Genomic DNA, 15,882 nt, shown 5'->3' with positions numbered 1-15,882 from the left:
CTAATCACTTGGTACAAAATCTATTGACACTTGTCACGACTCACTGGGGTGATGCACTAGAAATCAATCCCCAATATTCCTAGAGTCGTCATAAAAGTTTAAAATTTTAAAATAAGAATGCAAAACTCTTCAAATTTACCTGATTTTCAAACCCAGGTTGGTGGAAAGCATGGACCAGGCTTCTGTACTTGAAGAATTACTATTTCTTCCAAGTTACTAGACTCTAGATACAGGTAACCAGTTATAACTGGTTATATAAAATATAACACACAGTTTCTCTCGAAGTTCTTATGAAGAATCACTGGACTCATTATTTGAAACGTAAACACAGTTTTCTCCCCCAAAGATGTTACCAGATATGCCGAGTTTTACTAGCAATTTGTTTTTGTTTCAGATTGCTAGCATCCGCAGTTCTTTGTTTTACTTTATTATTCTATTTCCCTCCATGCTTTTCTTTCAGTGAGTGAGAGAGAAAGTGGGATGGGGGAGGTTATAAGATGATTATTGTTTAATTGGTAGAGTTATACTATTGACTTGGACGTAGAGTCTTATAACTTGTAATAAATAGTACTTTGTGTTCATTACAGAAACCTGCTCCACGCTTTCTATTAATCTGGGCCTGAAAATCAGGTAAACTGAATAATTTTTCATGCTTACTTTAAAATCTTTAACTTTTGTGTTGGCTCCAGGGATAACAGGAGATGTTTACAGCGCACTACCCCAATGAGTGATGATGAATGGCAATAGCTTATGTGGAAAGTGAATTAGCTGCAGACCGATATGTGAGACAAGGTGTGAATAATTTCTTTCTCCAAACTTAAAGTTACTTTGATTAAGTAACAGTTAAGAGAACACCCTCCAGAGTTTCTTTCTCCCACAATCTTGAAGATAGGCTGTATAATGTTTCAAGAAGGGTGGTTGGTCATACTTCCATGTGTTGAAACCTTTCATTCATAATCTTTGCATGTTTGCTGGAATAAGTTATGCTTGCAGGAATAATTATGCTTGCAATAAACTAGTGCTTTGTTAACTTAAAGAATAAGTTAACTTGTTTCTGAGCAGGTTTAGTAGCATCTGTGGGGAGAGAAACAGTTTTGAGTTTCATATGATTCTTCTTCAGAACTAACAGAGTTCTGAAGTTCTTCCAGTTCTAAAGAGTTATACCAGAGTCAACCTTAACTCTATTTCTTTCTCCATAGTTGATGCCAGATCTGCTGAATTTTTCCGGCATTCTTGCGTTTGTTTCAGGTTTCCAGCATCTGCAGTATTGTATCTTTATTTAACTTGTTTCTGATACTGAGTTGCAGTCTCATAATATCACCTTTTTTTAAGATTTAAACTTTGTTGTGGCCAGTGGAACAGAGGAACAAGAAAGGAAATCCATACATCCTTCTTGACTAAGCAAGTGCATAAATAAATTAAAAAAGCAAACAAATTGCTGAAGACAATTTTGAAAATCCTTTCTTTGGTATGCATGAACCTTGGGTCCTGTTACTGGAAACAAACTTTACAGCAACGATTATACAAATACAATATTTCCAAGAAAATTGTTAAACTTGCCTAACAAATCATACTTTGATTGAAAAGATTTTTTTTCTGTGTATTTCCTACAGCTTTGTTAATCTTCAGTTTAGTGGTAATGAAAGTTTCCCAAAGCTTTCACTTTCAACAGAAGGCCTCACTGGGTTGTAGGTTATAACTCCCTGCATATATAGTATCTACTGAAAACAGGTCAGAACATTCAGAGCGCATGGACAACTTATAGAAGTCTGTTACAGAAAATGTGCAGAATCCAAACTCTCCAAGATGCCATAATTTGAAATGATTGCTTGTTTTTCTTTTTATTGTACATAATAATATGTCTTAATATTACATGAGGAAACTTTAAAAGCGAAGCCAGTGTATATAAGTGTCCAAAATATCAATATGATGATCTAGTGTGTCAGTGAAGTGAGTATGTTTCCTGCTTTTGTATTGCTTCCTTCTCATTTCCAGCCTATTCTTCTGGTTGGCAAGAGTGTGGCAAAGACAGCCAAATCTAAAAGTACCTCCCTCAGTTGCCTTTTCATTAACAAGTCCTCACCTGTGCCTGCTTGAAACAATGTATAGAAAGTGGGTTTCTTAACAGTCCCAGGCTAAAACTTCAGAGGAACACCTGGGAGACAGACCCCCAGGCATGCAGTGTGCAAGCCTGCTGGCATGCAGACAAAACCTTGCACTCAACATAAATCTTTAGCCAAGCATGAAGAGATCCAGTACCTTTTGGATACCTTGGGAAAGATGAAGGCTAACGGAGTAAATTCTGCCAAAAAGATCTGACATGAGCCCAAAGAAAAATTGATGTGTTTATGTTTAAGCATGACATTTCTGGTATTTCTGGGAAACAAGCCATTGCCAAACGTAAAGCATTGGAATTTTGACATTGGTATCCTTCTTAGTATGGAATTACGTTCCCTGACCAATTATTGGTAGCAGATTGGTTCTGAAAGGTGGAAGGCCACTCTGAGGCTTTCTGGCTTCAGAAGAGTGCCCAGGTACAGTAAATGATAAGTAACAGAGGGTGCTTCGACAGAAAGATGCATTCTAAGCCATGTCCCAAAACTATTAACGAGAAAATACAAACAGCAGCTAAGATAACACTGCAGACAGGGTGGGGAGGAGAGGAAGGAATTCTTCTGCAGGGTGGCTGGCAGTATCCAGGCAGGCAGTGCCTTACAGGCTTGCCCGATAGGCTGCAGATGTGCTGTCATTCATCCAACACTGGATGCCTGCCCCTAGACAATTGATCCATACATCCCTAGCTGTATCAGAAAACTGAAAGCTCTCTGGAAAATCCCATGCAACTTCTTTCATTCTCACTTAACAAGGCTCTCAGTTGCTCCTCATCTTCTAGACGGCCTACTAAAGCTGCAAACTCGCCTCAGCTGAAGACAGGACTGGGTGCGAAGCCAGCAGCATGCCTGCAGCCTTGTGGTTTTCTGGTCTTGTTCACTACATCAATGCAACCCAATGATTAAGTCTTTTGCACACAGTTTTATATTATGAAGAAGGAAGAAAGATTAAAATTTGTTCCATTAATTCTCAAGTATTGTACATTTCTTTATATGTTACAATAATTCACATGACACAGGGATAATCATAATGGTTCAGGACAATAAAAAAAAGTAATAGGCCAGGAAAATCACATTGTCAACTTATTGAAGGATAAAACATGGATTTTCTTTTTATTTTTCACTTAAACACCTACAACAAGAGATAATAAATGTTCAATCATGGGAATTAACAAAATGAATTGTTTTGCTATACTGAAGATGCAATTCATCGGTGTTTCTCTTTTATAGGATCTAGCAATTCTACATAATTTGCTGCTTTTTAACATTAACATTAACTTCACAAGTCTAGACAGATACTGATGGGATTACCCAGTTCATTCTCAGGTGATACATCCCACTATCCAATACAATAACATTAAAAAAAAAGGTTGTAAGTAAAAATGTCACAAAAAAAGCTATAATCGATAAGTCTATCTTGTATACTTACTGCAATCTCTCTGCACGCAGACATGGAAATGCCAGTGCCTTCAATCTGTTTGAGAGCATACTCTTTCTCATCATTCCTGCCAGAGGAAGTAGACAAAACAGTCTAACTCAAAGGCAATGTAACAACATCATTTCCGAAAGTCATAGCTAAATATACTACAGTCCCAAATAATAGTGAGAGCCAAAATAATGAAATTAAATATAAGTTTGATTAGAAATAAAAAGAACTTACAGGATGAAAGAATATCAGATACACAATTAACCACTTTATTATTCAAAGTTCATAGAAATGAAAAGGCACAAAAGAAATAAATGAAGTAATTATAAAGTAAAATACAGATATGATGGGTATCTTAAAAAAAAAAGGCCTGGGCAACCCAAATTAAAATGGACACAGCCCTAACACGTACCTCTGAATGTTGAGTGAAATCAGAAAAAGCAGTGCCTCCGGTCATATACTTTCAATCAAACCTTGGATAAGAATGCTATGCCACAGGACTAGAAACTTATCAATGTAACAAAACTGTTTTGCAATGAATAAAGTAACATAAGCTTTAAACCAAGCAGCCTAATATTGACAGTACAAAAGAGAGACTGAGACTACTTTTGCAACATTGAGGGTTGGAGACTTAACAGCACAGAGGCTATTATACTAAGGTACTCAGCATGATCCATGTATCTTTATGCTTAAGTTAGAGATCTGGCATTTGACGCACTCAAAAATTATAGATTTATATTGAAAAGATTCTTGCATTATTGTTTTTGTTTTATTCACATTGAGAATTTTACTTTTGGCCTCTAAATGATGGGATTCAGCTATCCAGGGTCCAGTTTATTTAGTAACACACAAGTGGCAGATTCTAGTGGTTATGAAAACAAATTAGAATGAAATTGGAGGCTAAGCTAGGTTCAGTTATTTTCTTGCTTAGCAAGAAGGCACATTTTGTCAAAGCTTTCACTCATTAGGACAATTTGCGAGGATACTAACTTAGCAAATAAACCAAATCATACTGTATGAGAGGAACGTGGTGTTGATTGTGCGTGTTCCAACTTTATAAAATAGAAGGCAGCCAATCATCGAATATTTTCAGGGCAACGTCTTTAATCAATCAGGGTCAATCTGCCTGGTTTACAGTGTAAACAAAACCTGTCAGTGAAAAGTCAATCATCATTAATAAAATTACCATTTTACATTACTGTTTACAAAATTCATAAAAATAAAAAAATAAATGAAATAATTATAAAGTTAAAATACAGATACAGTGGGTATCCTACAAACAAAGAGCAAACAATCATTAACTAATGCGTTCTCCAATGTAATACTTCTATCAGAGTCTATTCACCAACTAATCAGCACTCACCGCTTGCAAATTATTCTGATGAGAGCAAGACAAAAAGCTTTGTCAAAATGTACCTTTTTTCAGCAATACTCAACTCCTGTACTACGAAATGGCTATGAGTTTCTTTTATACCTGCTACTTTTCTTTGTAAATTTTACCTTGAAACAATCGATAGTGGAGTCATAGAGTCATAGTTATATTGGTTCAATAGAATTCTTTGGTAGACTTGAATTGGAATAAAAACTTTAAATTATACAGGATTTTTCGAATTTCAACTGATGAATGACAAAGCACAAATAACTAATTTCAGTGGAAAAAAGCAAAATCTAAACACTTAATCATGCCCTCAACCTTCCACCGTTTATAAATAGCCTAATTTAAAATTCACTGTTCACATCACATTATTATTCATTATTTATCTTTATGTTGACTGATTTGCTTGGCTCCTAATCCAATGTCATAATTTGAAAATTCACTTCCCTCTGTTCAATTTCCTTTATGTCCTCATTTCCCCTTAATTTTGTAAACTCTTCCAGCACTATAACCCACTAGGGACTGTATGTTCCTTTAAATTTGACCTTGTGCTGCAGCTACTTCTTTCATTGCACCATTGGCAGGCTTGTTTCAGTATTCAAGATTGTGAAGGTTTGGAATTCCGTCCACAAACCTCTGACTATGCACTGATTAGCCATAAATTTGCAAACAGATATGATTCATATGCAAGGAATTATATTCCAAAAGATTAAATTCAAGTCCATAAAAGACATATTTTCCTACAAATAAATCTTTATAGTAACTACTATGAAGTGTACACTATTGGTATAAATCTACCACTTTATCACTGAGATGCTAAAGTAAATACAGTAGGTTTGTTTTTACCCACAGTTACTTGAATCAAATTAACTGATTACTGTTTTTCACTTTAGTCAATTTAAATTATTTACACATTTCAGTACACAAAACTACTTTCAATCTTCAAGTGTTTATTGCAGTTGTAATTGAAATTGACTTCAATATTATTGAAGGATCTGCAAAATTAGAGCAACAAAAGGTTCTCTGTAATAGTAACCAAAACTATTTTGCCTCCTGACCCTTATTTAAAGAGTCCCGATGGAAAGTGGCCATATGAAGGCGGCTTTTGGCATACTGGCCTTCAGTCAGGGCTTGAGTAAAGAAGTTGGGATGTCATGTTGCAGTTGTACGCCATGTTGGCGAGGCCGCACTTGGAGTATTGAGTTCAGTTTTGGTCACCTTGCTATAGAAAGAATGTTATTAAACTGGAAAGAATGCAGAAGAAATTTACAAGGATGTTGCCAAGATTCAACGGTCTGAGTTATAGGGAGAGTTGGACAAGCATGGACATTTTCCTTTAGAGCACAGGAGACTGAGGGAGGATTTTAAATAAGTAGATAAGATCATAAGAGCCATGGATAGGGCAAATACACTCAGTCTTTTACCCAGGGTTGGGGAATCGAGAACTAGAGGGCTTCAGTTAGAGGTTAGAGAGGAAAGAATAAAAGGGAACCTGAAGGGCAACTTTTTTACACAAGGGGTGATACGCATATAGAATGAGCGGCCAGCGGAAGTGGCTGAGACAGGTACATAAACAACATTTAAAAGGCACTTGGACAAATACTTGGATAGGAAAGGTTTATCGCAGATGAACATTTTGGTCGGCATGGACTCCATGACTCTACATAAAATTTGATTGAGGACAAGATCAAGCTGCAAATAAAATTCTACTCCAAGAAAGAAAATGAATGAAATCAGAAGAAAATCTGGTATGGAAATGAGCTTGAATTATTTGCGATTTTAGTCTAACATTCACAAATACAGATCAAGGCCTTATTGCTGTTGCAAATCTAATTCTCTGCTGGAAAGCACTGAGGTTATTGGTTGAATCACTTATCTCCCAGAAATTGGCCATGGATCACTGACAAACACAAGGAGAATAGTCTGTCTGTAACTTATTGACTGCTAAAAATTATGGGCAACCAACTCAGTTATGGATTAATAGAAAACAATAGCTTTGATTGCAATAAAAATAAATTCCACACATTACTAGGCAAATTTCATACACGAATGTCAAATATCCTCCCCTTTTGCAATACTTTAATCTTTAAACACTGATTATGCAAAATACTGCTGTACTTCAGGCACCTGATTTGAAACAATTGGGTCACAAATAGCTCATTGCTAAAAATTGAAGAACAAACAACTACATTTATGAATGCAATTCCAGTACCATCAACTGTATTCCACACCTGCATTACACAGCTAAAATAAAAATCTCCCTTGGAATGGCGAAAGAGAACTATGCCAACTGCCTATAACCAATCTTGAAAGAAAAACGATTTTCATGAGGAATAACTACATACATTTTAATAGTTCAAGAATTACAAATTAGAAGAACAAGATTTATGAAATTACCAACATATAAATTAGCAAAATAGATCCGTGTTAGTGTTTGTCCTCTTCACAGATAGCAGTCTTGATCTATGAGTCACTTTGTTACTATTTCTCTTTCTTTCAATCACCTGGCTAATTATTATTCTTAAACATGAAATGGTCTCAGCTTTAAAACCCATGACCACTTCCATCTAGAAAGACAAGGACATACATGGGAATACCACCACTCATGTATTTGCTGGGGAAAAGTTAACAGGTGGATTGTCGCACACCTCCTTCTGTAAATGTGCCTTTGCAAAGAAAATCTTGATAGAGATGCAGTGGCTTTTGTCAAGGTTAGACCATAAGTCTATCAATTCTGGTCCTCCATTCAACTAGTTCATGGCTGATCTGATAATCCTCAACTCAACTTTCCTGCTTTTTTCCAGTAACCCTGGATTCCATTACTGATTGAAATCAGTCTATCTCAGCCTTAAATATACATAATGACTCAGCCTCAACATCCCTCTGTGATAAAGGATCCCACAGGTTCATCACCTTTTTATTTCTATCTTAAATATGCAACCCCTTATTCTGAGACGATGCCCTCTAGACCTAGTGTAAAGGTAAGGTAAACAATCTTTCCGCATCTACCCTGTCACATTCCCTTAGAATCCTGCATGTTTCAATAAGATTACCTCTCATTCTTCCAAATTCTAATGAGTTTAGGCCCAACCTATTCAACCTATACTCATAAGACAGTCCTTCCATAGCTGGTATCAGCCTTGTGAGTTTCCCAGTATATCTTTCCTTAAATAAAAGGAACATAAAACTGTTCACAATATTCCAGCTGTGGTCTGCATAGTGCCTTGTATCATTTTAGCAAAATTTCCCAACTTTTGTACTGCAGGCGCAATCCAAGTAGTTTGATAACAGAGGTTGTGTGTTCCACGGACTGTTACCTGGGACACACCATCAACAGAAAAATCAACTGCACCTGGAGGATTATCACCTCAATGCAAGATGCTGTTTGGCCCGAAATGTTGGTCTTCTAATGCAGAGTTGTCCTTAAACAGGTGTTGCTGACTGACCCATTTCAAAGTCCAGACCACTAAAGGATACACTAATGCTTGAGGCAGCTAAGGCACAGCTGGGGAAAAGCCACACACAATCTTAGGCCTTTCTACTATAATGTACCACAGAACTATTAACTTATAGAACCTCTCAGGTTGAATGAGAGTATGGGAAATAGTTGATTGTCGTATTTAATACATTTTGTATCAGGTTTGTGGCAGTGTAAAGTACTTAACTGAAAAATATATTTGTATTGTACTTTCTGTAAGATTTGATTTGAATTGTTTTGTAATGGACTTACTGATATTTTATAAATAAAGTATATTTTTGCAAAAATAATAATAGATCCCAGAATACCAGTGACTTTGCTAATCACTTTCTTAAACTTGAAGTTGTTTAAGGATGAGTTCATCAATTTAAATAATATATTTTTCATTTTGGTCTGTTCAGAGTCATAGAATCCCTACACTGCAGATAGAGGCCTTTTGGCCCCTGAGTCTGCACCAACCCTCCAAACAGCATCCCACCCAGACTCCACAACATCACATTTATTATGGCTAGCATACCTATCCCGCCTATCGTGGATGCTACAGGGCAACATAGTATAGCCCATGCACCTCTTTGGGCATGTCACATTGAGCAATGGTTGACACAATGTTGTAATCAGCCATAGAAAACTTAATTTATATCTAGATAGGTATCGTACCTCTGAGACCATTTCGTGGCCATTTATATACAATAAAAGTTTTGCCCAAGTAACAGCAACCAATGGCAGGTAAAGGGATTACTTGATTAGTGGCAATCAGATAGATAGCAATTGACATGGAAAATGAAAACTAAACACTCAGATCTGATAAACTTATACAAATCTAATCTTCAAAGTGAAGCAAAATATTTTCTCTCTAAGGCTGTCACAGTTGGCATGTCTTCAGAAAATTTCAATGCTTAATAATTGACCTGAACATTTGCAAGAAGTAGTATTAACTTGTTAATCAACCATCCCTCTGAAGATTTTTAATCATATACTAGTTTTGCATCATACAAGGTGTAATTACTGAATCAGATCTCTGTCAATAACTGGAGTAGGAGCAAAGCTGACAATCCATTTGGCAAACAACATCAGAAAACGAAGAAGCGAAAGTCTCCTCTGCCTTTCAATGAGCTAATGGCTGATCTGATAATGCTCAACTCCACATTCCTGCCATTTTCCTCTAACCATTGATTCCCTTATGATTAAAAATCTGCTTATGTCAGCCTTGAATATACATAACAACATAGCCTCTACACCCTCTGTGGTAACAAAATCCAGATTCACTACATGGAGATGAGAATTTCCTGCTAATCTTTGACTTAAATGGGTGCATCCTTAGTGAGATTATGCCGTCTGGTTCTAGATCCTCCCACAAGGTGAAATACCCTCTCAAATCTACTCTGTCAAGCCTCCTAAGAATCTTGTATATTTTAATAAGGTCACCCACACACTCATCCAAATTCCAATGAGTACATCCAACCTACTCATTGTTTTTTCATAAGAAAAACCTTCCATGCCTGGGATCAACCTTGTAAACCTTCTCTGGACTGCCTCAAATGCTAGCATATCTTTCACTTTATTCTGGGTGTAGTCTATTTGGTGCCTTAATAGTTTTCGTAATAATTCACTACTTTAATATTCTATTCCCTTTGAAATAAATTCCAACCTTCCCAATTAGTATATGAACTTGTATGCTCGCTTTTTGTGATTTATGCATGAGGACCCCCAAATCCCTTTGTTCTGCAGCTTTTTGCAATCTTTCTTCATTTAAATAATTTGCAGCTCTTTTATTCCTCCTGTCAAAGTGCATGACCTCACATTTTCCCACATGATATTCCAACCACCAAGTTTTTATCCACTCGCTTAACCTGTCTATATTCCTCTGCAGACTCTGTGTAATCCTCCTGACTTTCCTTCCAACCAAATTCTTGTATCATCTGCAATAGTTCATCCTGTTGCATCATCCAAGTTGTTCATAAATATTATAAGTAATCATGACCCCAGCACTGATCCCTGGAAAACTCCAACCATCCAGCAAATGTCCCCCTTATCCATCTCAGTCTCTGTTAACTAATTCCCTGTCCATACTAACATAGTATTCCCCAACATGATGCGCACCTATCTCATTAAGTAGTCTTATGTGCAATACCTGAGCAAATGGATTTGGAAATTCCAAATATAATACATCTACTAGTTTCCCTGACAGATCCTGCTTATTACCTCTTCAACGAATTCTGGTAAATTTGTGAGGCACAATTTCCCTTCCATGAAATCATGCTCTATGCTTGATTATATTATGCATTTCTAAATGCTCTGCGATCAGATCTTTCATAATAAATTCTAACAAATGTCAGTCAACCTAAAACTTTAAATTACACGTAACTGTTCCAACTCCACAGAAAATATTGGTCAGAATCTTTCACTCCTTTTATCGCTACATCCTGGTAAATGGCAGATAATCAGCCATGTTGGAACTAGAGAGAAACCCATCACTTTCATACCCTTCACAGGTGCTGTCAAGGGAGCCTTGATGAGTTGTTACATCTTGTAGATTGTGCAATGGCAATAGCATGTTCTTGTGAAAGAAGTGAATGTGGTGGATGAGCCAACTGCTTTGTCCTGGATGGTGTCAAACAAAAACGTTGTTGGAATTGCACTCATTTGGCAAGTAGAAAGTATTCCATCATACATCTGACTTGTTTCTCGTGAATAGTGGAAAAACTTTGGGAAGATAGAAATTGTGTTATTCGTCACTTATGCCCTCGCATCTGACTTGCTCTTCCAGGCCATGGTATGTTGTATATAGCTGGTACAATTCAGTTTCTAGTCAATGGTAACCCCATGATGTTGATAATGGAGGATTCAGTGATGATAATACCATTGAACCTCAAGGTATTACTGGATTCTCTCTTTAGAGAGAACCCATCAGCCGGCTTACGTTAGATCATCAATAAATTCTTGCAGCCTTCTTTTGATTATGAATCACTTTTTCTTTAAACTATATAATATGTACTGCTGAGAGTGTTTGGAAATGAAGAATGTCACCTCTGCCTGAATGCCAAAGCATAATAAAGAACTAAAAGATTTCAGTTTGATTTGAGACTGCAATTGAAAATATATACAGAAGCATTTCTTAATGCCAATCACAAAATTTATAATGTAGCAAAAGTGAAGAGATAAAAGATTGTGGCTTTCTTTATGGATGCTATACTGAAGGATGCAGGAGGATACAAAATTGGCAGAGTTATTAGAAAACCATAATGGTCAATGGATCGGTTTTGGGCTGGAGGAAGGTTCAGAGTTCCCCAGGTCAATATTGGGACCCTTGCTTTTCCTGATACATATTAATGATCTGAACCTTGGTGCGCAAAGGATAATTTCCAAGTTTGCAGATGACATTATACTTGGAAGAATTGTAAATTTTGAGGAGGATAGGACATTGACGTGTTAGTGGCACATGAGATTCAATGCAGAGAGTGTGGGAATGCACAATGATTGGAAGAATATTGAAAGACAATATAAAGCAGTGAGTACAATTCTAGAGGAAATGCAGGAACAGAGGATCTTGATGTATATTTGCATAGATCATTGAAGGTAGGAGGACAGGTGGACAGGGCAGTTAATAAAGCATACAGTGTTCTCCACTTTATTAATAGGGACTTAGAGTATGGAGTGATATTGAACTTGTACAAGACAGTTATATAACCTTAGTTATACAGTTGTAGACGCGATATTATAAGAAAGATGCGAATACATTGAACAGAGTGTGGGGGCAACTTACTAGAAAAGTTCCAGGCATGAGAAATTTCAGCCATGAGGACAGATTAAAGAAACTGGGACTATGTTTCCTGGAGAGAAGACTGAGAGGGGGTTTTTTGATTAGATTAGATTAGATTAGATTAGACTTACAGTGTGGAAACAGGCCCTTCGGCCCAACAAGTCCACACCGACCCGCCGAAGCGCAACCCACCCATACCCCTACATTTACCCCTTACCTAACACTACGGGCAATTTAGCTTGGCCAATTCACCTGACCCGCACATCTTTGTGACTGTGGGAGGAAACCGGAGCACCCGGAGGAAACCCACGCAGACACGGGGAGAACGTGCAAACTCCACACAGTCAGTCGCCTGAGTCGGGAATTGAACCCGGGTCTACAGGCGCTGTGAGGCAGCAGTGCTAACCACTGTGCCACCGTGCCGCCCATAAATTCTGATTGAGAATTTCAAAATGATGAACGGACAGGAAAGAATAGATAGGGTGAAGCTTGTTACCGCTTGTAAAAGAAACAAGATTGAGAAGGTATCGTTTTGAAGTGAAGTGATGTGTAAGCAAACAGATATGTGAGAAAAATACTTTCTCACTCAATGAGGAGTAAGGGTATGGGATATACTGCCTGAAAATATGGTGAAGGTAAGTTCAACTGAGACCTTCTAAAGGGTATTGGATGATTATTTTAATAGTCAGGATGCGCAGGGTTATGAGCCAAAGGCAGGAGATTGTCACTTGATAATAGAGATAATGAAATCACAATAGGCCAAATGGCCTCCCTCTGTATTGTTATAATTCAGTGATTCTGCAATTCAGCAATCATGGCACAAATGCTATAGCTAGATACTCAATCTGGTTTTATTTTATTCTAAACTAAGATCCTACTAAGTTTGCACTGATGAATATCAGTGAGTTTAAAATATTCTTCAAGCGACAACGCAAATTCTCAGTGTCCTTGTTCCACCTACCAAAATCGCAATAAACAATTTGTCTGGCCACACTTTCAATTGCTGTTTGTCTTCACTGTACACAGTGTTCCTGAACTCAACTGCTACATTCATTATAAACACTTTTTTCTGAAAATGTAACAAAATACTATTTAAGAAAGCAAAAGCAGAATACCACAGATGGTGGAAATTTGAAACAAAACTGATTAAACAGAGTGGAGAAAAAAACAAGCTCGAATTACAATACTCTTCACACAGACAAACGGGGGACTGAGTGAGCAATACAGAGTGGGGCCATCCCATAAACTCAACAGCTAGATTCACACCACTGTCCCCGCCCAGAACACAATTATACAGGTAACAGCTGGAGCCTGGCACAGTCCTGCCACCAACAACTCAATGTAGGCCTCTAGTGACTAATTATTGGACACTTTAGGTGTCTTTCCACTCAGCAGCAATACTAGGGCCAATGAGAACAGTTCCAGGACTAATGGAGAGTTGGGGATCCACAGCTCACCCTACTCAGGGTTTCAAATGGGCTGGTATGTCAATGACACTCTTTCCGGAACGACCATCCATAATTATAGCTCCCACTGATCTAGCGATCACTAATCTCACTCTCACCTCTTCCCTGAACCCATCAGGCCACCTCCTGGATCCTAGTGCTTGCAGTCACCAACAATGGCCACCTCTCTGGGTAATGCTGCTGGGAGGACAGTTGATAAGGGATGGAGCTGGAAATAATAGAGCAAGTCAAGCAGCATCAGAGGAGCAGGAGAGTTAATTTTCAGATCAGGACCATTCATCAGAACAGATATGGGAAGCAGAGTTTTGGATGACCACGTGTTTTTCTCAGTGCTCGAAGCAGACAGGATATTTGTATGGTAGCACAGCCATAGCAAGAGTTTGTCTTTTAGTTTGGGGACGCTGTTGCAAATATCGCACAATTCTGGCTGACCAGGAATCCTCTCTTATCCTTACTGCCTGCTAAAGTCAAGTCAGAAGATTTAGAGGTTGATAAATCAACCGTTTGGCCATGTTATGAACTCATCTTTCAAGACCATCAAGTCCTGGCATGTGACTTGAACCCAGACCTTGTGACTCAGAAGCAAAGGTGCTAACAACTATACTGCAAGACTCCTTGATTTCATGCTTATAAAGAGTGAAACGTGGGATATCAGACAGGTGTGCATTGGAATAGTCAAGTCTATAGGTAATGAAAGCATAAAATGGGATTATAGCTGCTAATGAAAGCTGCAAAAAGGGTGCAGTCAAGATATTACTGAGGCAGAATCAAGCTGTCTTTGAGATAACATAAATATGATGTCAGCTCACGACTAGATCACACATAACACCAGAGTTGCGAACAGACTGACAACATCAAACTGTTACCAGGGAGAGGGGTGCAATTCATAACAAAGGATTGAGATTCTCTGTCTAAAACAATCTAACTTCAAATGTATTTGAGAAGACCCAGATTTTGAATAATACTTTAAGTCAACACATCTAACATACTTACAAATGCTCAGCACATATTTCTTTTATTCACTGTGCCTTGGAACATTAATTGACATTAGCAGCTACATCAATGCAAATTTCTGTTATCATATCTAATTTGACACATGAAAATAAAGTCTACAGTTCTGTCAAGCGATGAAAGAAAAATAAATACATTGTGCAGTACTTACTTAAGAGTACAGTCACAAAATACAGTACCTAATATTCAGAAATACTGTCAAGAGTTAGGGCTTCTGAGTACCTAAGTGGTATGAAATATGGAAGATAAGCTTACATTTTAATTTGACAGTTCCAAAGTGTGATGCAATCTTACATTATAAGTAGCACTGTTTTAATAGCTGGCTGTCAGCCGGAAAAAACATTTATTAAACAAGCTGTAAAATAAAAGAAAACTTAGGAAGTAGTCTGTTTCATATCACATCAATACAGCTATCAATAAATGAATAGTTTCCAAAACAATCGTTATGAGGGCTGGAGGCCTTGACTTGAATTATCGGGTTACTATTAGGAATTGTAAACACAAGGTGAGAGGGTATATTTATAAACCAGAAACATCAACATTGGTCTTGCAGCACGTGAACCGAGTAAGCCAGAAATAAACTTTAAAGAAGACAACATTGTTACTAGACGCCTTCAGCAGCACCACGCCTGAAGGTATTAATTTCTTACCCATCTTTTCTTTTAGCTTTGTAAACATGACCGTAGGTACCACGACCCACTTTGCAACCTTCATATTCAAACAGATCTTCTACTTTCTCTCGCTCTGCCGCTAGTTTCGTTTTAAAATCGTAATCCATGACTGTCACTCCATTAATGCATAAATACTTTCAACGTGTCTTGAAATGGGGAGGAAGGGAAACGGGCTGAATTATTTAAAATAAACACCGATCATTTCCTTATTTCGTGTTTTTTTTGTCTCTTACAACAAGTTCGCCCAGCGACATTTAACCATGGGTTTGTTATGTTGACGTTAGCGGCAGACAATGGCGGACCGCGAGGCATGCCGGTATTTGTAGTCCTTTGACCAGCGACAGGCGCTTCACGAATGCGGCTGCATCCCGGCAACAAAGACTACAATTCCCGTCACTCATTGCTGCGAAAGGGTTGACCGTTTTCGGATCCCAAAAGTAAAGACAGTTAGTCCAAGGAGAGCGGGAGAGGGATGGGGGTGGGGAAGAGTACAGAGTCTTGCAGATATACCAGGACACTGAAATCAATAAACGGAGATGAGATATTCGAATTAACAACGGCGTAAGCCTTCAATATTCCCTTAT

General features: G+C 37.8%; 1 protein-coding gene across 2 annotated transcripts in view; it reads right to left on the bottom strand.

Annotated features, from left to right (window-relative positions):
- cdk19 (cyclin dependent kinase 19) overlaps window positions 1-15,573 on the bottom strand; it is a 170,821-nt gene extending 155,248 nt beyond the window's left edge. For both annotated transcript variants that reach the window (XM_060856275.1, XM_060856285.1), the window contains exons 1-2: window positions 15,278-15,573; window positions 3,541-3,616 (exon numbers count right to left, since the gene is read on the bottom strand). In XM_060856275.1, the coding sequence (XP_060712258.1) occupies window positions 3,541-3,616; window positions 15,278-15,405 (204 nt within the window). In that variant the 5' untranslated portion in view covers window positions 15,406-15,573. The remainder of the gene's footprint in view (window positions 1-3,540; window positions 3,617-15,277) is intronic.
- Window positions 15,574-15,882: the final 309 nt, after the last annotated feature.

This window comes from Hemiscyllium ocellatum, chromosome 3 (genome assembly GCF_020745735.1).
Source record: "Hemiscyllium ocellatum isolate sHemOce1 chromosome 3, sHemOce1.pat.X.cur, whole genome shotgun sequence".
Classification (NCBI taxonomy): Eukaryota; Metazoa; Chordata; class Chondrichthyes; order Orectolobiformes; family Hemiscylliidae; genus Hemiscyllium; species Hemiscyllium ocellatum.
Note: the sequence above shows the minus strand (reverse complement) of the source record. Positions and strands in the feature narration are given on the sequence as shown.